The 22,693-nt window shown below is 42.7% G+C and overlaps 1 protein-coding gene across 2 annotated transcripts in view; it reads right to left on the bottom strand.

The window, feature by feature from the left end:
- Window positions 1-8,985: 8,985 nt before the first annotated feature.
- NDST4 (N-deacetylase and N-sulfotransferase 4) overlaps window positions 8,986-22,693 on the bottom strand; it is a 107,729-nt gene continuing 94,021 nt past the window's right edge. Inside the window, exons 12-15 of one of the 2 annotated variants that reach the window (XM_069805074.1) lie at window positions 20,502-20,611; window positions 15,173-15,275; window positions 14,332-14,880; window positions 8,986-9,480 (exon numbers count right to left, since the gene is read on the bottom strand). In XM_069805074.1, coding sequence (XP_069661175.1) covers window positions 14,761-14,880; window positions 15,173-15,275; window positions 20,502-20,611 — 333 coding nt within the window. In that variant the 3' untranslated portion in view covers window positions 8,986-9,480; window positions 14,332-14,760. The remainder of the gene's footprint in view (window positions 9,481-14,331; window positions 14,881-15,172; window positions 15,276-20,501; window positions 20,612-22,693) is intronic. The other variant, XM_069805150.1, reaches the window with a different exon arrangement.

The following is a 22,693-nucleotide window of genomic DNA, read 5'->3' as shown; positions in this document are numbered from 1 at the left end:
GGGGAGACCTGGAGGCTGGCAGGGTGCTGGGGCAGCAGAGCCGGGACCACCCGGTTACCCTTGCTGGGGAAGCCGGTGGTGATCTGACAGTCTTTGCTGGTCACGGTCCCCATTGCGGGGTGGGTGGCTGAGCCCTGGCCAGATCCTGGGACCGTAGTCACCTCTGCAGGGCTCCGTGCCAGCTGGGGACTCAAGTTTTCCTCTGGCACATCCTTTTAACGTATAGCATATTGCCATTGTACTAATCTTAATCAAGTCCCGTTTCCTCGTTTTCCTTCTGTAAATGTAAATCCCATCTATTTCATGTTGCTTAGTATGACAATATCAGAAGGTAATGCTATACAATAATATGGACGCAATCAAAACTTCTTGCAAGTTGTCTCCTCACAAAAAGTCAGGAGGCATAGACGATCTTCAGTTTTCTTTTTTTTCCTTTTTCTTCTCTTTTTTTTTTTTTTTTTTTTTCCCCTCTAGTCCTTGGTCTGCTTTACGCATGCCTCTCTCAAATGATAATGGCTGAAATTCTCAGATTTGACTAGTAGATTTTTAGGTACCTCAAGGGAAACCAGCTTTTCAAAAGTTTGGCATGCCTGCAGCTATTCACACACACGCGCACGCACACACACGAAGGGCTATCTTTGTTTTTGGCTCCCTATTTTTGTTTTCTGGGAGCAGAAATACATGTATTTATCCCAGTTTCCATTCTTCCCTTGCGTAAAGAAATATTCATCACAAGTCTAAAAAAAGTCAAATCTGGAAATCTGCTGTTAAACATTTGCAAGATATTTAGAGGTGCAAAGAAAGAAAAAGTTGAATACCGTGCTAATTTCTAGCTAAATTTGGCTAAATTCTAGCTTATGTCTTGGCAAAGCTTTCCCCACCTCCCCTTTTTCTTTTAATAGTAGCGTTTTATGATTAGTGATGAGTTTGGTTTTGACCTTTTTTTTCACTGTGAAAGTAGCTTTGCTAGCAGAGATGGAAGAAGCGGCAGCACTTGACCCTTTTCTGAGAGCTGGGTGCCTGGGAGAGGAGGGCAGATCCGCTGGACTCTGTGTAAAGCATAAAAATTGGTGTGGGGATAAGAAAAAAACAATCTTTGGACAAGTGAAAGAACTGCTGTGTCCAAATCAGCAGTGTATTATGGAGAGGCCTCTGTGCCGGCGTGGGAGAAACAGAAAGCGTTTGGTATTTCTGCTGAATGTGGGATGCCTCAGTGGACAAGAAAATTACAGTTTCAGAAGTACCGGGCCAAATTTGTGTATTGTGCGGCTCCATTATGGTCAGAGTTACAGCAAGGAAAAATTTTGCCTGGTGCCTAAATTCAGTGCTTTATGGGAAATATTGATTACGACCCATGCTACATAATGCCCGTGTGATGCTATGAAATCCAAAGCATTAAATGCAGATGAAGTTGGTAAAAAGTTATCCGATTTGTGTGTCTTGTAAATGCACCATTTACAGTGTTTTTGTCCAGCCACTATTCAAAGTACATGAATGTATGGGGAAAAAGCCTGCAGATTTAAGTGAGAGATTTTACTGAGTTATTTCACAAACTCATGCTCAAATGTTTAGAAAGCTGTCTTCAGAAAAATAATAGCTAATGCAGCATAATAAGCAGTTCAGTTCAAGCACTTTAGAACGATTTTTGTCAGAGCTATATGCTAGATAGTGTTCTAGTACGTTAAGTTAATTATGTGATTAAAACGTGGTTCTTGCGCTACCCACCAACACGAAATGCTGCGAGGAGACAAAGCAAAGAAAATATACTTTTGGCATTATAGATATTGTTACGTTTTGAGTCAGCAGCTGCTTCCAGGCACAATATCCGACTTTGAGGTCTGTGTTATTCGTGTCTAACGTATCTAATAACTTTCAGCTGAGGCAGTTGAGAAAACTAAAGTTTTCCAAGTACATGCAGTTATTTTCAGTTCTAATCACCTTATTTCAGTTTTATTCCATGCAACTCTATTCAGCAGAGTGGATTTTCCTACGTGGTCTATGACTCAAGACCCTTGAGTCATCCTGGCTTCTTGGGATCAGCCAAAGGATTTTAGGGCGTTACGCTTCTTATTCCTGGAGCGGTGATTTGGGATTTTTGAGATTAGTGCAGCTTTTCCCTTTGATCCTTATTTTCTCCTTCCCGCGGTGCTAGAAGTGCAGATCTGGACGTGGTCCTCCTCTGCCCCAGCTGTACCCACAGCCACACAGCTGGGTTTTCAGAAGGCTCCTCCAACTTTTCGGGAGGCTCCTCAAAAGCATTTCCAGCCCGATCTGACTGCTGTGCTGCAGGAATCCATCCGATCGTTGCACTGGCTGTCATCTTTGCTCTGGCGGCTAAGGGAGAGCGTTTAAACTCTGCCACTGTAATAGGATTACGCTTTTATACCCTGAATGATTCCAGCTTCAGAGAAGTATTTCTGAAATCAGATTTGGATTCCCACGGGCTTTGATTATTTTGGGAAGCTGGTGAGTGATGGTGCGATTCATCGAGCTAATTACAGCGAGGCATACATAGCGTAGGCTTCACATTGGAAGAGGTAGAGCTTGCTGGTGAAAACCAGCTTTGGCTTTCCCAGGAAGTCTACAACCAAAAAAACCCTCTTGCAAGCTGCCAGATGGGTCAGGACCTCCAGGGTTGTCACCTGCGGCTCCGTGGGTGATGCTCGTGGTGGACCCCGGGAGCTCCCACAGCAATGGAAGTCCCTGGTGAAACTGGCCAGCTGGTTTTGCTTCCAGCAGGCTGGCTCGTGTCTGAAACCAGCTCCCTCCTCCAACTGTACTGCTAAGACATTTAATAATATGGAGTGTTTAAACATGGCAATTGCTCCTCTGATCTGGTCCCTGTAAAAGTACCTCTTAAGGTATGACGGCTAATTTGTCTGCCACTAAATTCCCTTTGATGAGGACTCGTACTTCATGCTGCCACCAATTTTCTCCTTGCTAAAATAATACATTGCACTTGCCTCTTAAATTAGACACAAGCTTAACCCTCTAACAAAGTTTGTGAAGCCTGTTTGCTGTGAGGATAGATTTGCATATGGTTTTTTTATTTGGGAAATGCCACACGTACCAGGTCTGTCTTTCATGCCTTTAACATGGCAACTTGGTTTTCTTGTGACGGTTTGCTAGGTCTCAAGACTTTTTTCTTTACTATAGACAAAATCCTCTCTCCAGAAAGTGCTTTCTGTTTCAGTGTGTGTTAGTCATTTCCTATTCATTATGGTTTTCAAAAACGTCCTGCTGGCATTACAGTTTCCTCTTCATTAACACATCTCTAATTATGGTGACGATTATTAGCAAAGCAGCAAAGGCAGTGCCTAGTCCCAACTGGAGCTCCTAGCTTTCCTACTCAGGTGTGAGAAGATTTTCTCCTGCAGTGCTCAGCCTCTGCAGGTAGGACAGTGTTGTGGGAAAGATTCCTGTAATCCAGACACACAAAACTCTAGCGTTTTCCTTTGCCCTTTTATTACACGGAAGAAGGATGGCTGTCTGCCCCAGAATTCAACTTGTCTTGGAAAAACAACAAAGCTATGAAGGAATAAATTATTAATATAATTAATCAACAGGTGGCAAATGAAAAAGGCAGCCAAAATGAAATGGAATTATCTGTGGACAAACGAGTCATTTTATATTGGCTCTGAGCTTTGTAATTGAAGGTGCAAGAGTGCAAAACTTATCATTGGAAGAAAACCAGAAAATGGATGTACTTAAGGTTGGGCATTTATGAAAGTAGTTTTATTGCACGTTACCAAATTTTATAATGTCTTTATGGTGTCACTGTTAAGTGTCCAGATTTCTTCTTGTTTAATGAGTAAAATAAAAATGTGTTTAATGCGCCAGTATTAAATAGGTCCATGGGAAAGACAAGGCTGCAAAGGATATTTCTACTTTAGTACTCCGTATTTTGTCAAATGATGTCTTATTGGAAGATGTGGAAATAGAGAGCAAAGAGTGGGTCGTTGGTAAATGCTTCACTTAGTTCTCCCCTGAGCTGAATTCTCCGGGGTGGTCTTTCTGAAGGAGGACAAAAATTAATTTCTCTTTTACAAAGGAACAGCGTAATGACTGGCACAAAAATAGCACTGACAGGCCCATGTGCAGGTGTATCGGCGATTGACTGCAGAGAGAAGGGTGATAAATTTCACAGCATGTAGTTTTCTGACAATTTCTAATAGCTCTAGTTTTCAGATGAGTCAGAGCTGTAAAGCCAGTGAGGTCTTTGTGTAAATTTTATAAACACAAAAGCATACACAATTATCTTCTTTGAGGATTTCCCTTTAAAATAAGCTTTTTTTTTTTTTCCCCTGATTTACAAAATCACCTTCAGAGCTTTTTTCTGACTTCTGCTTCTGTTCTAAGCCCATTTATTGACTCAACCTGTGAAAATCACCAGTGATGCTGGAGCAGAGGACCAGCTACAGCAGCTCTGGGCTTGGGGGGTCCTCTGTGCCAGCCCGGCATGTGAACACGTCCCTTTTGGGGTTTAAAGAGTGTGCACAGCTTTCTCTCACTGGTTGTAGCGGGAGGGTGGGTTCAGCCCTGATCCTCTTTTTCCTGTGGGATCGCTGCTTGGCTGCCATGCGCATCTCTCCTGCGGGGCCGGAGTGGATGTGGTTATTAGTGTGTGATTCTGTGATTTTTGGACGCTTTCTCTCTGCACAATTCACCTTGTTGCCTGATTAGCGGTTGGCTCTGTTACATGAACGTGCTAAGACTTCAGTAAAAGTGCTTGGGGTTTACGAAAATATAGAGCTATTCTGGAAAAGAAGTCTGCAGCACTACAGAAACGGTGATTTAGGATCCGCACTAAAACCTTCAGCTGCCAAGCAGGCTCCTGTGGTCGTAAAAATTCTCTGTTATACAGATGTTTCCCACGCCAGACCAAAAACACTGTTGCAAGATGTTACCGATATAAAACACGTCTGTCAAAATTTTGTGTCTCAGCTTGTCCCACATGAGGGGAAAAAAACCCCTTGCTTCTCATGAAATGGGCTTTAGAAAGACCACAACAACATGGTCTGTGTTATAGCACTTACACTATAGTTTCCTGCAGTCATCCAGGCAAGCCTTGAAATATTTCTTCTTCAGCCAGATCTTCTAACATGGAGGGAAAGAAAAGAAGTGGCTTCCTGGCTGTGCCTCTGACCTTTGGAAAAATGAGTTTTACTGTTGCTCTAAGGTGCTTGTCCATTCTGATTGTTCCGGCTGCTTTGGATTGCTTCCCTGTATCTTCCTAAGCTGGCAATGTTTTTATCTTGAAGTACTGGATCATATCTTTTAAGAAGATTGAAGGGAATTAAGTCTCCAGGCTCAAGTCTCTCCCCTTCCGAGCAGCTGACAAATTTTATTTTGTTCTGTGTGGCAGTTACTGGAAATAGCTGAAGTCTGCAGAGGATGGACCAGGATCCATAAAATTGTTCTTTCTGCTTAAGAAGACAATTGATAATTTAACAGCAGCTCCCAACTTAACGATGGCGTATTTACACACGGTGCCATCCAACTCTGCCTTGCTTCAAAACTGAGCAGCTTCCCTGAATTGATACTGGGCATCTGAACAATCAGAAAAGCGTGGAAATAATCCAGAAAAGCTAGCAACATCAAAGAAAACCTCAGCACGCTTCTAGTACACGTGGTCCTAATTAACTAGGATATTTAGAAGTAATTAAAGCGAGTATGGTTTAGAAAATGAAAGATGATGCTTACTTGGGAGATTTGCGTTTTTTTCCTCTGTGAAAGCTACGAGCAGAAGAAATTAGTACAGAAAGAAATTCAGCTGGTATTGAAATTTACAGGTAAAGTAATAGATCTTGATGATGAGAAGTAGCCCCAAGGAGGGTGGGTAGGTGGGAAGAAATGGCGAGGAAGCAGGGTACAGTATGGCAAGGAAGAAGGCCTTTTAGGAGGAGAGAAAACAAGAAATATCTAAGACCGGAAACTTTCTCCTTAAATAAAAAATTCATGAGCCCTGTATATCCACATAATAAACAAATGTAAGTGAAGACTATTTCAATACATATTTTTATTTTCCTGTATAAAAAGCCCTTGCTTCAGTTCATATTGTTTTTTATTGCCAGGTGCAGCATAGAAATCTCATGCAATAGTAGATGTGATAACTCTCAGAGACTTGGTAGGCTCTTAATCTCCTTCCCAACCCTCACAGAAGGGGATCCACCTTCAGTCCATGGATTCAGACATGACCATTAAGTGACCGCTCCGGTGACTTTTACATCTGGGTATTGTATGGAGGGGGAATCACTCGATAACAAAGACACAGATTGCCAGATACAGCCAGGGCACTAAATGTAGGACCTCTTAAACCACATTTGTGGTGTGCCATCTTAGATGTGCCTCGGGCTGCTGGAAGGCACGGATTCCCTACCCAGAAATTAACCTGAGCAATAGCAAGTTTGGCTTTGGATCTCGATCTGAACATCTCTCCAGCTATATAGTGCATGAGGAATTTCATATCAATAAAATCACTGGGGTTATTCCAGTCCCTAGCCATGATGTGGTACCCAAAAAGTGATTTCTGCCTTTTTTTTTTTTTTTTTAACCAGATTGCTTATGAAATTTTAAATGCTTCACGTTGCAGAACAATTTTTCTTTGCTTACTTGGTGTGATTACACAAAGCTCTGCAGGAAGATGTGCTGTTACTACAATGTCATTAAATAACATTTTCTGTTGGTGCGTTTATTCTCTCCTTCATGAGAATATTTAATTGTCATTGGTGCTAATGGGAATTGTGTGTCTTTGGAGGGCATGCAAATTAATACTGAGATGATTCCCTGGCCAAGGCAAATGCAGTGAAACAAAAGAGTATTAAAGAAAAAAATCTGTAAATAAATATCTGCCTCACAGTAAGTTCTGTGAAAACTCATCCCCTCGTATATCCAGCTTTTTCTTGTAGTTCAAATCATGCTATGAAGGGAAGTTAAATTACCCACCAGGGAATGTGTCTTACAGATAAGTTCTGCAAGACAGCAGAGCATACACCAGAGTTAGAAAAGTAGCAAGTACAAAGTCAGTTGAATGGCATGCAATTATCTCCCAAATTATAAAGCGCATTTTTCAACCCCCATAGATTTTATGGAATTGCAAGTTAGATTAAGGAATCCCACTCTACCCACTGCTGACCTTCCTCTGGCTGAAAATAACCTCTGAAAAAAGAAAAAAAAAAAAAAGGGATGATTCTAACTACCAGCTCATAAAGCTAGTTGACCTTCTGTGATGAAAACAGGTTTGTGTATTAACATGTCACATTCCTATTCCCAAAGAAATAGGAGTGCTATAAAAGTAGCCCATGTTTGGTTAGAGTTAGCTGTATCAGGACAAACGGCTTTGTAAACCCGAAGTGGCAGATATGGGTTTATTTAGATATTTTAAATGTTTTTCTCCCCATCCAACAGCTGCAGCTGACCGAAATGCAAATATCAATCTGGTTTCCCTAGGAAGTCTTTAATTCTTCATGAATGGAAATATGAGTATAAATGACATGTAGAATTAATTTCTGTAATTCTATAAATCAATTTCTAACTGGGATTTGGATATTTACATGCATGAAAAAGCGGCCTTCCTCTCCTCTCACAAACTGCATATAGAAAAAGTCCTCTTCACAAACAGATCAGCTCAGAAGTTTATTTACTGCTTCTAGGTTTCCGGTAGGCTGGGAGGGAACAGTCTGATTCCAGAAGTTAGAAGGGGAAAATGCAAACCTTTACAAACTTAATAGAAGTGGTAAATCTTTGGAAGAACTCCGCTATCCTTTTACTAAATAAGATTCAGGCAGGAAACTCGACTGAGCATGGAAAGATTTCTGTTTTAGGCAAAACCCTTTCAGGTTCATTGGCGGGTTTCAGCCGTGATTTCCACATGGCTTCCTTTCCTACCCAGGGAGTACGAAGGAAATGCAAGAGGTGACCAAGAAGGGACAGGGATCTGTGAGTGACAGGAAAAAACTGGCTGTATTTTTTTTTTTTTTTTTTCCAGTAATCTCTTCATATAGCTGTATAAAGGCATTTGGGACCCAAAGCAGCACACAGGCGAATGTCTGTGAGGGCTTTTAAGGGTGCCTGACTGACTCACTTGGTAACAAATAATTGTGATAGAAAGCCAATTGCTTTTTATTTTTTAAGGGCTTACAAGTAATTTTTTTTGAAAACTGACTTAAAGTCCTAAATTATTTTGAAAATTTTACCTACCACGTCCCCCTTGTTTGAAAGCTTCAAGCAGATCCGGAAAGAAGGCAAAATGGGTATTAAGATGTCTGTAATGTCATTTCTGATTTGTTTAACGATAAAAGCTCTAGTGAGGCGTAATTTGCTACTGTGTAAGGTTTATACTAAGAATCCTTGACTCTGATACGATTTAACCTCCTTCTGACACAGATCTGTAAAACAAATGAATATTTTGAAGTAAAAAGTGAAAGCATTATGATATCTTAGGGGGAAAAAAAATATTAGTATCTCGTAATTCTGAGCACAGGGTTTAAGCTACCTTCAAGGCAATTTGCATCAGCTGAAATCGGGTCCTTTTAAGATTCCTCAAACAGGGCAGAGAAAAAGCCTGGTGTGATAATTAGACAAGGAGCTTACGTGGGGCTGTCCGAATATCCACACCTCTCGTTGAGTGCAGGCGGGTAATACTTTCAAAAGGCAGGCCCGTAAATGCACGTTACGCGGCGAAACAGACACAGAAGTGTCAGACTTGCCTGAATTAATGTTCCCTGCCTGGGAGGTGGAGGAGGAGGAGGAGGAGGGAGGCAGAGGATGAGGTCGATGGCACTTCTAGCGTCGCTGCAGCCGGCGCTGTAAATCCCACGGCGTCGGGGCCGCCGTGTCGAGGACGGGGGAAAGCCTTGAGGAGTTGCCGAAGCAGAAGAAGCTGAGTCAGTGCACGACTTGAAATATATGGCAGAGGTTATTGAAGAGCAGATTTTGGCTCAGAAAATGGGAAAGAGGATTTAAGGAAAGAAGAAAAGCGCTCTCTATAATACACCATCAGAAGTGTTTATTCTGCGGCAGTGAGAAGAACCAATAATAAGGTGTGTGCACATCAATTTTTTAAAACAATTCCAGCAAATACAGACTTTGACCTCCCTCACCACCCCCCACAACAAAAATACTTTGAGTGATCAAAATTTATTTTGATTCCTTTTTCTTCAACTCCAAGTATTTGTTCAACTGGATTTGCTGTCGTCACATAGGAAGGGAAAGAAAAAGAAAAAAAAAAAAAAGAGCTTGGGCAAGACAGTGAAGTTTTTCCTCAGCTCTATCAAGAGGATGTCTTTTTTTTTTGAAATACTACAGAAATGATAATAAGTCTTATAAAAGTTATCCAGTCACTGGAGCACTGAACACTTCAGAATCTGTGTCACTTGCAAATCCTTACTTATTTTTGGTAGCTTTTCTAGATAGGATAGTGATGGAGGAATCGAATCCATAGACAGGTCCACGCCTTTGCAGTCACGCTAAAAGGATGAACTGGAAGGAAAAAAGAGAAGATAAAGACAATGTAAGAAATGTTGTCTGACAGGGAACTTCCTATCCTAAGAACATACACCTAAGTAAAAAAAAGTCTCCGAAGCAACAATTCGTGGCAGATGTAAGCAGAGCTGTATGAACTGATATAACGATGGACAGACTGACTGTTAAAGCTAGATTTCATGATCCGATATTGATGAGGATAAACATAGTGAGGTGATCACGTGAGATTTCAGCTCTTTCTCAAAGAGAGTATCCACTGGTAAGAGAGAGATGGCACTGCAATCCAAGAGCTAAAATGGCAAAGCTAAATCGCATGTGCAAAGAGAGCTTCTCCTGACACCAGTGGCAAACTTAATCTTACTTAACTACAATAAAATTAGACACTTAGTCTCTGCTGATTTATATACCTGTGTTGTACCTGTTTTACACAGCTGTCACATGCTCACACACCTATTATAAACATCAATTTTAAACCCATTATAAACATAATTTGCTACTGATGGGAACTAAATGACTAGTTTGGACTTGATGTCTAATTTTAAGGTGGCCCAGCTTAGGGGAAATGAGCACCCTGCACCCAATTTATTCTCGGCCAATCATTCTGGAGATGAATAATGTTCCCCCGTCTCACGAGCTCTGCCCGTCGCGTGCTTTTCAGATGCGCTACGCTGGCTCAAAATTTAACACGAAGGGGAAGGAAAAGGAGGAGGGGGAAGAAAGAGGAGAAGATATTCAGCTTCTGCTTTGTATTCAGGGCACGTCCCCACTGCTTTATTATCACATCAGAGAGTCTGGACCCATCAGCGCTTTCATTACGCAACATTTTCCTCCCCCAAGAATTTATAATTCCGCCATCTTAATTTGTTTTGGGGACACTCGGCAGTCTGATTCCCTATCAGAGAGAAAATTTGTTTTATTAGAAAACATCTATGAGCAGTTAATCCGGCAACTTTATTTTAGACCTTGAGAGGTCAATGCATAATTTAGAAGGTTTTGGATTCCGTTCTGATTGCTTCTCGCTCGAAGACAACCTCGATTATACAAGCTTGGTTTTCTGAGGGCCAAAGCCCTGCTTTAATCATCAAATATGCTGCCATAGACCCTGATGCCTGCGTCTGGCCCGTAGGGTTTTCCATTTCTCGTAGCCAGCGAGGCGGGAGGATGGAGCGGAGAGGGACCTGCGTGGCACGGCGAGAGCAGAAGTGCTGCAGCCCCGCGGGGGGCTGGAGGTGGGGGACAGCTTGAAGCTCCAACCATGGCAGAGCACTGACCAAGAGAGGTGTGGGGGGGGCAAAATCGCCTTGGTGATAGAAATCAAATTAGCGACGGATTTCCAGCAGCGATAGGGCTACGTGGTGCTTGAACCACACAGAGTGTGCCTTATGAAACCGGCTTTTGGGGGCCAACTGGGGTCTGCTGGAATTAATAGGAAGACTCCCACCGGTCTCCATGGGCAGTAGGTCAGGTCTTCAGTGCAGCAAGGCTCCTTCAAACCTCTGCAGGAATCCATATTTCCAGGGGAATGGGAGCAAACTGCAGCTGCAGCCCTCCAGCATGTAAAACTCCTATTGATTTACAGCCTGCGCCACATGGAGGTATTGTGGAGATGATTCCTGTAGCTTATGAATAGGAAAGAAGGGCCAGCATTATCTTTCCCAGCTACAGCCCCCTTGCCATGAATAAATGTTTCATTTTTATTGCATTTGTTTTGCTGGTCTTTAAGAATCCCAACAATTACGTGGTCAGCGATATGAAAGGCATAAAAGAAATCAAGATCATTTACAGCTAGTTCACAAAGGCTCCTCTATAATACGGTGGTCCAGAGATATTCTGTGTTGATGGGTCCTATTACAAGTGGAAGGAATGAAACTTTGAAATAGTGTTATTTCATCTTTATATGACACATAATGAAGTCAATTCAAATGTCAGTTTTCAATGGAACATGAGATCTCTCGCAAATGTGATGCCCATTCAAACTTAAAAAATAACAATGAAGTATAAAAATATCCAGTGTGTTTTAAGGACATGATGCTATTACAGAGCTGAGAGTTGGAAATATTCCCCCCCCCCCCCAACTGAAAAGGTAAGAACAAGAAATACTTTTCCAGATTTTACGGTATTTGTCTCATTTCCTTGAAAACGTCCTGAAGCCAATTTCATGTTTACTTAGCTTTTAATCAAGAAGTTATGAAGTCATCTTTTAATTAATCATGAGCCAAGTCTAACGTATATTAACAGCTAAAATTTTATCAAATAGTTGATTTAGGTATTCTTCTCTGACCAAGCCTTACTTATCCAAAACTCTCATCAGACTAGTCATCTTTGGCATTATCAATGCTAAAAGTTAAAAGAGTGTGAATTTGCAAGAAAGTATGTAACTGATTTCCCCCTCACCCCCTGCAAAAAAACCCCCAAACAAACCCAACCCCCACAAAAGGTTTGTTTTATTTGGCATTTAGTTTGCCCTAGCTCATTTTGAAGAGTCCTCCTGGTTGAAATATGAGAACTAGAAAAATTACTTCAGGAAACCAAAACAAAATCAAACCCTTCCCTGAGACCCTCCCAGCTCCCTCTCGTCTTCAACAACTATAGCTGTGAGATAAAACACCATCTCCTTTTCAGCTCACCTAATTTTAGACCTATACAGCCAAGCTCTTCCCCTGAATGAGTTGTCTATTGTCCTTTTACAATCAATAGAGAGGAAGAGGCAAGATTAATCTCACTCATTTAAGAAGTCTGCTTTGTGATGAGATGAATGGTGTCCTAGAAGCGCTATTTCCCTTCATCACCTATAAAATAAAGTAGAAGTCTCACTTATGTGAAATGAATCCCATTTCAATATTTAAAAGCAAACATGAGACTGGGCTTTCGGGCTTTCCCGTACGTTTGTGTGCATCCTTCTGCGAGTGGGCTGGTGCAGCACTGGTGGGGCTGGGCACACCATGCTCTTGCGGCAACCGGCAGCCGTTGGGCAGGGGGTACCCATCCTTGTCCTCTTCCCACCCCTCCTGTGGGTCCTCCTGCAGAAGGAGCGAGGGCCGAGGTGGAGAGCAGGATCCCAAGGGGCCATGCGGGGACTGGGTGCTGGTCGCACCTCAGCCTCTCCTCTGTGCAAACCCCGTGGGCTGGACGTGCGGGACCAAGGAGGGCAGTGCCGGCTCCTCGCGCGGATGAGGGACCTCCACCAGGGCAGTGCTGGGAGTCAGAAAAGGGCTGGAACGCTGCGGAGGGAAGGAGCGGCCAGGCACATTCAGATGGGCAGTGGTGGAGGAGAAGTGATGGAAGCCGGGTGAGAAGAAGCAGTGTGGCGGGAGGGTGGTGCCGCTGCCGAGCTGGGAGCAGGACGGGTGGCACCAGGATAGCTCTGGGAAGCACTGGACTTGTGAATCCGAAATAAGCTGGTGTCATGATCTTGGCGGACAGTCTCAGGATTTAGGAGTTTGGAAATGCTAAGATAGCTATCTACATGTATCAACTGGTTTGAAGCCTAAATTAATTCATTTAAGTGCTCTTGAATACCATAGTCCATGGTGTGCACTGATTTGTGCTCCCCGAGGCTAGCTCTCGCTAATCTGAATTCACGGTGCAACCCCAACGTCCAGTTCTGTCTCCTGAGCTAGGAGGTAAGGATCAAATTCGTGGGGAGGGGAAAGCACAAAGCCTCTGCAGCACCTGAAATAGCTTGTGCCTGGGAACTAAGACGGGGAAGTTTGAAAACTAAAACCTACTCCGTTTTGTGCTGCATAAAGAACATGTAGCAACGCTTTTGCCAGCTTTTGTTTTCTTGAGAAAAAGTGTTACGAGGCTAAAATGCCTCAATGGTATTTGTTCCCTCAGCTTAAATTTCCCAGTGAGTTTCTGCCCAGCCTTGTCGACCTTGCCCACACAGATCTAAGAGGAAAGCGCAGTTCATAACAATATCATGTTTTTGGTAAACCACCCTTTCATTTACTTATGGGCACAAAAAGCAGACATTTAAAACTAAATGTATGTCTGATGTAGATGTACAGTAGATAGATACGCAGGCACAAAAATACATCCATCATATACGTATATGTGATATTTAGCGGATGCGCTTGTCCTTTCAACTTCCTCAAAAGAAAGAGTTTATTCAACAGACTGTAGTTTGTTTTCAAACCTTAACAAATACCTTTGGTCATTAAAGTTTCTTTTCTGTAATAGCTTGCAGAATGACACCCTAAATGACTAACCCAATTTCTTACTTTGAAGGCTTCAGAGCAAAAATATTGCTTTCCATATAGAAACAAAGTTGTTGATATTAGGTTATTGTCAGTAGACTGCTTGCACAGCCTGCTTAGATTTTAAAAGGCTTTGGTAATGTTTTAAGGAGTCCTATGGCATTATGACAAAATTTTTGATATGATTTCACATCTCAGAGCTCTGTCACAGCTGCTGTAGGAACCCAACAGATGCGATGAAAAACCTTATCAGGGTGGCAAAGTAGCCACGTCCAAAAGACAGGTAATGGATTTCACCAAGACCTGGGAGGAGGGCCACCTCGCTGCCTTGCACCTCAACAACCCACATGACACCAGTAAATCAGGTTATATCTTGTTGTGAAGGGAAAAAAACCCAACCCAACAGAAGAAAGAGCACAGACTGTCGTCAGTTATTACAGGAACCCCAGGGAACCAAGTTAGGCGAGAATTTAGCCCACCTCCTTCTAGGGAGAAAGCAATGATGGTGCATTAATACTACGCATATCATAACCATTAGGGATCCCGACTGCAAAGTGCTGAATATCCCCCTATAAAACGATAGGAAGACTTGCGGGGTTGGGGGAAAAACAGCGAAACCGAATGTGGAAAACGCCAGCGGATGACCAACCTCACCGTCCAGCGAGAGATGTTCCCATCCTTTGCTCGTGTCCTGACAGACTGCAATTTGTCATGTACACTGAAGTCAATCCGTCCTGCACACAGTTTCTGGTACTTCCTGATGAACAGAGGAACTAGGCTATGCACGAATCCCGGTCTGGATAAAGAGTAATGCCACGTAGCTCTGTATTATTTCCTGGAAGCTGACAAAAGGGGTCGATGCTAGTAACTGTCAGCGCGTGCATATAAACAGTTGTCGGGTTTGGTTTTTTTTATTCTTTTGTGTTTTGGTTTTTTTTTTTGTTGGGGTTTTTTTTTTTTTTTGATAGAAAGAGCGTTATTCATGAGGTCCTCTACTGATGATCACAAGTGAGTCGGAGAAGCAAGGGGTCTGACGGTGAAGGAGATCGTCCTTATTTGGGTCCTCCACCCTTGCGTGCTACCTGACCTTCTGCAGCTCCTGTCTCAGCCAGGAGGGCAGGGGCTGCCCCAGCCTGTGCAGCAGCTTGGACAACTCCACGTTGTGGTCTCTGTAGTAGCTTGACAGAAACGCTCGAGACTGAGAAGGGTGAAAAAAAACAAAACAAAACAACAGTCAAAGAAGGAAACCCACCCAACAGCAGATTTTGGCAGGCGTTCCTGCCCAGGAGCTATGCACTGCTCCCAGAGAAGGGCTCTTAAGAGGGGGCAATTAATATCCTGTCATTCAAAGCTCATTAAAAGTTTCTGATTTTTAAAAATATCAAGCCAATTTAAAAAAAAAAAAAGGATAAATCAGTGTGTTTATTTTAGGAGTCAAACACAAGGTCAATATAAAAAAATGTTAACTTAAATCTCTGGAAAGCCCTTACCTCTTGGTCCATTGGTGGGTATTTTCGACCTTTGCTTTTTCCCAGGCACTTTGTTTTCCCTCCTTCCAATAACTGGCACCAAAAGCCTTTCTGAGGGTCAAACCTATAGAAGATTATATTTTTTGAAAGACCTCACTACAGAAGAATCTCCCAGCTACTAAGACATCAGTGTTAGCCAAAAATTATTGCTGCACATATCTCTCTAGATGACTGAAATACGGTGGACAGAGTGGGAAACAGCTTTCCCCTCTTGTGAAAGCTCTGGGAATTTATTTTTTTCCACAAATTTGCCTTGGGAGTGGCTCAAGGCAAAAAGTTTTTCACATTTTGCTTTGCCTACACTAGCTAATTTTTATTCTACTTGTCCAGCATATAGGGTACAAGTTTTAAGCACTGATCTATAGGATGCCAGTCAAGGTCCTGAGCCTCAGTCTCAAGGATTTTAGCACAGCCCCACTCCAGACTGTGACTCATATTTTATTGTCTGGTTTTGGTCAGGGATTTTATTCATGTCAAACTGCTCCTTGTATCCTTGTGGGATGCTAATGTTTTGATCAATTGACACTTGAACAAAGAACGTTTTGTTGAAAAAATGACTAATCAGCTCTTTTCCTGGAATTAGATGCGCTATAGTCTCAAGGACATTATCACCTGTGCTGAAGGAAAGCTCTCCGCACGGCCAGCTGGAGCTGATGCTATTGTAGGTCAGCACTGTCAAGGTGAGAGGGGTTAAAAAGGGCAAGCGGATTTATTTGCTGACTTCAACAGGTATAGACTCAATCCCTAAGTCTATTTATACACAAAAGCGTATGATTGTTGCAGGACTACAAAACAATGAGAAATAGAATATTGAAATGTTTTATGTTCATTTTTGAGTGAAATAAGCCGCATGCAGGTCTACCGAAAGAACCGCTGGTTGGTTGTTGATAATTTAACTGCACCTGAGAAGTTGGTTGTTCCATATCATTAGATCTAAATATCACTTTCATTCCAAAGATGGCATTATAGCATAAACACTGTCTTAGCAGTCTTATCTGAAATACGCAATTTGATTTTGATGTCTAAAATTCAAAGGTATAGGAATTTTAGATTAAGGCTTTAAAACACGTACTCACTAAGGAATGAGCAACACACAGTGTTAAGTTTTGAATTTATTGCTATGGGACTTGCAGCATGCATAAAACATCGAAAAGGTTCGCGTTTCTGCTATTCAGCAGATGTTTGAAAAGGATGAAGTATAATTGGCTGGAACATGGAGTTAATTAGTTACAGACTACCTTTTTGCCCTGGGTCTATCCGTACGGCACAGGTGTACCTGCAATTTGCTGCCGTACATAAGTGAACTAATTTCTGGAGAAGGGTGAACCTTCTTCATGTTTTTTTTTCTTGCCCAGCCTATTATTGCAGGCCTGACCCTTGTTTCCTAAATTGTCTCAGTAGCTGTATCAATTAAAAATAAATAAATCATTGATTAAATGGATATATCGATGATGGATTCATTGCTACTTTGGCCTTTTCCATCTGCTCATTGCATGGTGAAGTACTTTAGCTGGCTCGCACTAATTTCCCAAGAGAAGGAGCAATATAGTGTGCTGGCTAAAAGGAAAACTGCAAAACTGTGCGCCAAACAATATTTCTGCCTCAGAAGGAGCATATTGAACATTATTAAGAGAATGTGCAAATTTGGGTAGGGGAAAAGAGGGTAAGACAGCTCGGGCTGAATTCAACCCATTGTGTTCAGGTATTATGAAGCTCTCAGGACTCCTGAAAACGTGATTGGGCACAATGGCAGTATTTATTTAAAAACAGTGATAGCCTTAAGGCTGTAGTTAAAAGTGAGCTTTTAAAAGCACTCAGCAGAACCCTTTCCTCCACGCCCGGTTACCTTTTCTTCCCTTGCCGAGTAAGCCTGTGGGAGATGCGGGGTTGAAGCTGGACACCCGTACGCCCACCCCACCTCGCAGGAGTCGGTACCCGACGCTAGAGGCGAGGAAGGTGGCTGCGAGGACAGGACCAAGCCACACCACCGTGAGGATCTTTCTCATATTCCCTGACAGAATGTAGCAGCACTCCAAGAGAAAACATAAGCCTGCTCCCCTAATCCTGTGTTTTCCTTTCCGTCCTGTCGTTCACATGAGGGAAAATGAGGGAAATCTCCCCGGCGAGGCTGGATGTGGAGCTGCCTCTGCGGGCAGAGCGTGGCGTGATGCGCCGGGCTGGAGGCAGCGGCATTTTGGCAGCCCTTTGGCAGAGCCATGCTCTGTCCTGCCTCCCTCCTTTGCTGCCCGTGGAGAAAAACAAAGGAAGAAGGCAACCACTGGCCCATGCTACCCGGACTGGGAGTCTTCTGAGGGTGTTGGGCATGAAATACATCTTCCTAGCAGTCAGTGGAGCTTCGGGAGGGCCATGCTGTGATTAAAAGGAAAGGTCTTTTGTGACTTTAGTCCCATGTGTCTTAGGTTTCTGTTCATTAAGTTCAGATACTTAAAAAATTTAAGGCCTTGGTTACTGCCTGTGAAAACGAATGGGTGGGGGAAGAGGTAGGAAACATCTCTTCAGTGCCGTAATGGGAACTTCATCAAGACCACTGACTAGTTTCCCTCTCCTAGCACTTTGTGCAGGGATCCCAAAGCCTTTCTGTTGATGGCATTATGTGTAAAAGCCTTGCAACATTGGTTGATTTTCCCCTTTTGTTTTCACTACTCTCATAAACAGTGCAGGTCATAGAGTCATAGAAAGGTTTGGGTCGGAAGGGACCGTTAAAGGTCACCTAGTCCAACCCCCTGCAATGAGCAGGGACATCTTCCACTAGATCTGGTTGCTCAGAGCCCCCTCCAACCTGGCCTTGAATGGTTCCAGGGATGGGGCATCTACAACCTCTCTGGGCAACCTGTGCCAGTGTTTCACCCCCCTCATTGTAAAAAATGTCTTCCTTGCATCTAGTCTGGATCTAGGTCCTCTTCAGCATTGTGTGTAAGAAGCAACGACCTAGTTGCCCGTCTCAGCTGTGGCTCTTACTAACCCGGTGTGATGTGCGCTTCTCTCCAGATGCCTGAGCCCTGCCTCTGTCTCCCCTCTGCTCTCTTTCCATGGCTCTGATTAGTACCTTCCTTCTGACTGGCTTGACTTTACTTTCCTATAAGACATCCACATAATTACTCAGGGTGATGAACTTGTTGCTCACTAGTGTTTGCAGGACTGGGTCCTTAGGCTGCTTTGTGACAACTTTAAAAACGTGTGGTATACAGTTATTAGGCAGTAATGACTAGGAACGATTCCATGCAATCTTTTTTACTTTGACAGTCCTACCATAAAGCAACTACATTGTTTAATGCATTTTTCTCTTCCATCCTAAATCCGTACAGAAGTGTGTGCTTCCACAGCACATTTGCATTCTTGATGCCTCTAAACAGTGATTGCATAATTTTATAGATCTGTTTACAATCCCTTTTTCCTGTCCAAACAAATATGAGAGGCCAAATTTTTTCCTGGTGTGTGACTCCACTGACTTTAATTTAGTTACAGAAAGGAAGATGGATGTGTGTGGGTGTGTATTTTTGAAAACCTAGCAGAAGGCACTGCAGATGTGCGGCAGCAGTTGTTCAAACATCAGTAGTTCAGCTGTGTATTCAAACTCCTCCTCTATTTCATCCGCTTTGGAAAGCGATGACTTAAAAAATTACATTCCGAAATCCAAAATTTTTCCTCCAGAAAAAGATTTTGGCAGAGAAACATTCTTAAGACCTAAAGAACAACAAGCACTCAACTCTCACTTTATATTATATGAATAACCATAACCGTCCCAGCAGAGGAAACATTAAACAATAATCATAGGCAGAGAGGAGGCGGTGTAGGGTAGGTGGAAAGTCCGTGGTCTCATTTTCCCCCAATTTTTGTGGTACCAGCCTGCAGGGAAGTTGAGGTACAGGCTTTTCTGCTTCCCACCCCACGCGCAGGCTTGTGCTCTCTGCTTGCACACTGACTTGGAAAAACCTCCGCCGCAGCCCATGGAGATCCCAGGGCTCTCCCAGCCCAGTGCTTCTGGCTGGAACGAGATGATGCTCCTCATATGGAGAGGCTCAGTGCAAAAGCCTCTTACAATTTTCTGCCGGACTAAGAGGGGAGAGAGAAGTTCAGCCCACTCCCGCCCCTTCTTCCAGAGAAGACTCTGCCTTCCTGCGGGGAATTGAGAAATGTGGAAGAGAGAGTGCCGCACAGCCCATTAATCCCCTTTCATGGGGAAAGCCTCACCCTCCGGGTAACGAGGAGGAGAAACGTGATCCAGGCTCATCACAGCTGCCTTTGCTAGATCCCAACCCAAGGCTGTGGGCAGTCAATCAAAGGGCTTTCCCTAAGTTCAGGGGATCTTGATGTGGGCTCCTGCAGAGCACCTGCAGTTTAGGCACCGACACGCCAGGCCGTGAACACTCAGGCTGCTCAGTCTGAGGGTTTTGTGCTTCGTAGGCAAATACGAGCTTCTCCCCACGCTCCAGGTGCTGCGCTTAAGCCCGGCACTTCCAGGTTAGGGATCTACTATTAGTAACTTGTAATTTTACCAAGCGTACAGGTTGAATTCTGCTGTGCCATGTGCCTGGCTACCGCCAGGTAAAAGGTCAGTAGAATCGGCTCAACCATATACGAAAATGGGATTAGGGAATGATATATTTGGTCCACGTTAAAAGCAAACAATCAAAGAAACCATACAACCAGATGAATCTTCTCATACCGAGTGCTTCTAATCCAATCTCTGTCATTAGACTCCTCTCTGAATGTGATAAGAACATTTAAGCCAAACTTTTCACGCCTGACACTAAGCGTTCTTCAGCTTCTGGAGACTGTCATAAGGTTCAACAGTCTGATGTGCAAACGCGTGCTGAACTCTTACATGCACAGCTCACATCAAACGAACGTACATTTTAAACAGTGCGGCGATGAAAGCAAAACTAGGTACCCTGAGAAAACAAGTCCTGGACATCTCCGATCGAACACTCAAACTTAGCAGACATTTTTTACATGAATCTGGACCTTTGTTCTTCATCTAAACCAAATACTGAGCAGTCATTTGTTCTGCGTGTTGTGCAAAGTAGAGTTTGCATGTGGAAATGCATGCAATCATGCAGTTAAATTCTGTAATGTATTATATGTATGCAAGTTAAGGGAAAACTGGACGGGCGTTAAACTGACTTTAAGAAAACCCCAGACTCTGCAAAATTATCATTGTTGTAATGTGGTTTTTCTTTGTTTGTAATTAATGATCAAGTGATTTTGGTAGGAGGGGATGTACACTGTGATCCCATAGGGCAAATAGATAATAAAGGAACAGACTCACGTTAGAGCTTCAGAGTAATTATAGTGAGGAGAGACTCCAAGAAACTTCTGCACTTCATCCATCACAGTAGCTGGGTCACTTCTTAGCTGCTGTCCATCAATAATAAGCAACTGTAGGGGTAAATATGCTAGCTATTTAGAAACAGGACTAAGGTTAATGAAAGAATGACATTATTTCCCTTCTGTGACAACATGGATTTAAATTAGCATGTGACTTTGTACAGTGCTAATAATCATGTGGATGAACTTCTTCTTAGATTTGACTTTTACTTTCTTATGTTGAATTTGTATAGGCGGGCACCTTGTCACTCTGTGTGTGCACATTGTTCAAATGCAAGTGTTAAATCTCACAAGCCAAACCTGAGTGTCAGAGAATTCTGAGAAAAAGATATAAGGAAGGAATGTAAAAATATTGTTGAGGTTTACAACGTGTCCATAGAAAATCTGGCATGGAATAAGAAAAAGAACAAAAAGCTCATAAATATATCCTAGAATTAAATGTTCAGAAACTATACAATTACACGCTCAAAAGTGATGTTGTGGCAATTTATTTGAAACTCACGACCAGCCTATCAACCATATAGGCTTGCAAAACTGTTAGCAAAGGGTTTTTTTTGTTTTTAATTAAAGATTGATGTCATGCAAAGGTACATTGACCTCTGGCAAATGTTAAGACAATGTATCAAAAGTCTACGGGAGTACCAAGCAGTATTACTAATAACTATTCTGGGCAGATGTGTTTTATATTTATTGTGAGGGCTTATTATGAATTATTAAGTTTTTGAGTGCACAGGCCGAGTGAATGCATATTACTGAGTGCCCATTAGTAAGCACCGTGAGTGCACTCTCTGTGTGCACCTTATTAAGAATGAGTGCATTTTGTTGTGTATCTTGTAAAATTAATCACTGTAACTATGAAACATGAGTGGTTACCGGTTTTACAAGAAATATGTCAATGTGTCCCTGAATGTTTAATAAGAGGGCTGCGCTTGCTCTTCGCTACGGCAGGAGGAGAGAAATATTTATGAGAGGGGGCAGCAGCCCCGGGTGAGGGCAGAGGAGGGGCACAGGTGATAGAGCATGGGGTGTTCGGCACCCTCTATGTGCTCCGAATTTGTCGGGACAGCCCCTTGTCCTTTGGAGGAATAAGTCGGGATGTAGCGGCCGATGAGGAGACGTGCCCTGTTTGCTCCTAGGACAACACTGCCTGGGGACGGCCCTTGCTGCAAGCTCAGCTGCTTTAGGCAGCACTCCTTCCCCATTTATGAAAGAGTAGAAAGGCCAGAGATGAAAGAAGAAAGTAAATGACTGAGACTTTCTCCTTTCTCCTGGAAATAGGATTGACCTGCTTCTCCTCTTTGTAGTACAGCTGAGACTGTATAAAAAGAAAAATGAGGATTGCAAAAAGACAGAGATTCTATTTCTTTCTTTTTTTTTTTTTTTTTTTTTCCCAGGTCCCTGACTAAATAGGCAACACTCAGTTCTACCTCCTTTCAGCAAAATTCTGTCCCACATAGAGCAATCTCTGGAGATACTTGTTCATTGTGCTTACTCATTAAATACTCTTTTACAACTTTTTCTTACAGTAGGTAGACATATAAACTGTGCTATGGACCATGTCCACAGGTAAAGAGTGCCCAGGCGTATATTTTGTAGTACTAAAATGCTTGCTTTAGGTTCATATCTGTAAACAATTTATTTAGCAATGGGAATTTTCTTTAGGTCTATGTGCTTATGTAAATTTTTCATGGGAAAGATTATAAAAGACAATTCAGTAAAACATCTGAAGAAAGATGGGGCAAAAGAAGGAATTTCTGCTCGAACACTGAGGAAGGCTAATTCCATATTGGGATCAAACAAATGTGAAATTTTCTATGAAAGGGAGTGAGTGGGAAGCGGAATGAAATTTCTTTTCAGAAAAAGCCCTGGCATTTTCTTAATGAATTTGTCAAACCTTCCCACAACGTCTCATGCTGCAGCTGCTTGTTTCTTGGGACCCAGAAGCCTTGGCAACCTTGGCTGATCCTGGAAGGAAACCCCAAAGTCCCCCATCAAGCCCATGTGGCCACAGTTCATGGCACTTTCCTGTTGCATCTTTTCCATCAGAAGACAGAAAAATCAACACACTTCTGCCAAATATCCTGATCTTGTCAAATCTGCATTTGCTAACAGCTAAGAGTTCCGGTGGGAAAT

Source organism: Haliaeetus albicilla, chromosome 1 (genome assembly GCF_947461875.1).
Source record: "Haliaeetus albicilla chromosome 1, bHalAlb1.1, whole genome shotgun sequence".
Lineage (NCBI taxonomy): Eukaryota > Metazoa > Chordata > Aves > Accipitriformes > Accipitridae > Haliaeetus > Haliaeetus albicilla.
Note: the sequence above shows the minus strand (reverse complement) of the source record. Positions and strands in the feature narration are given on the sequence as shown.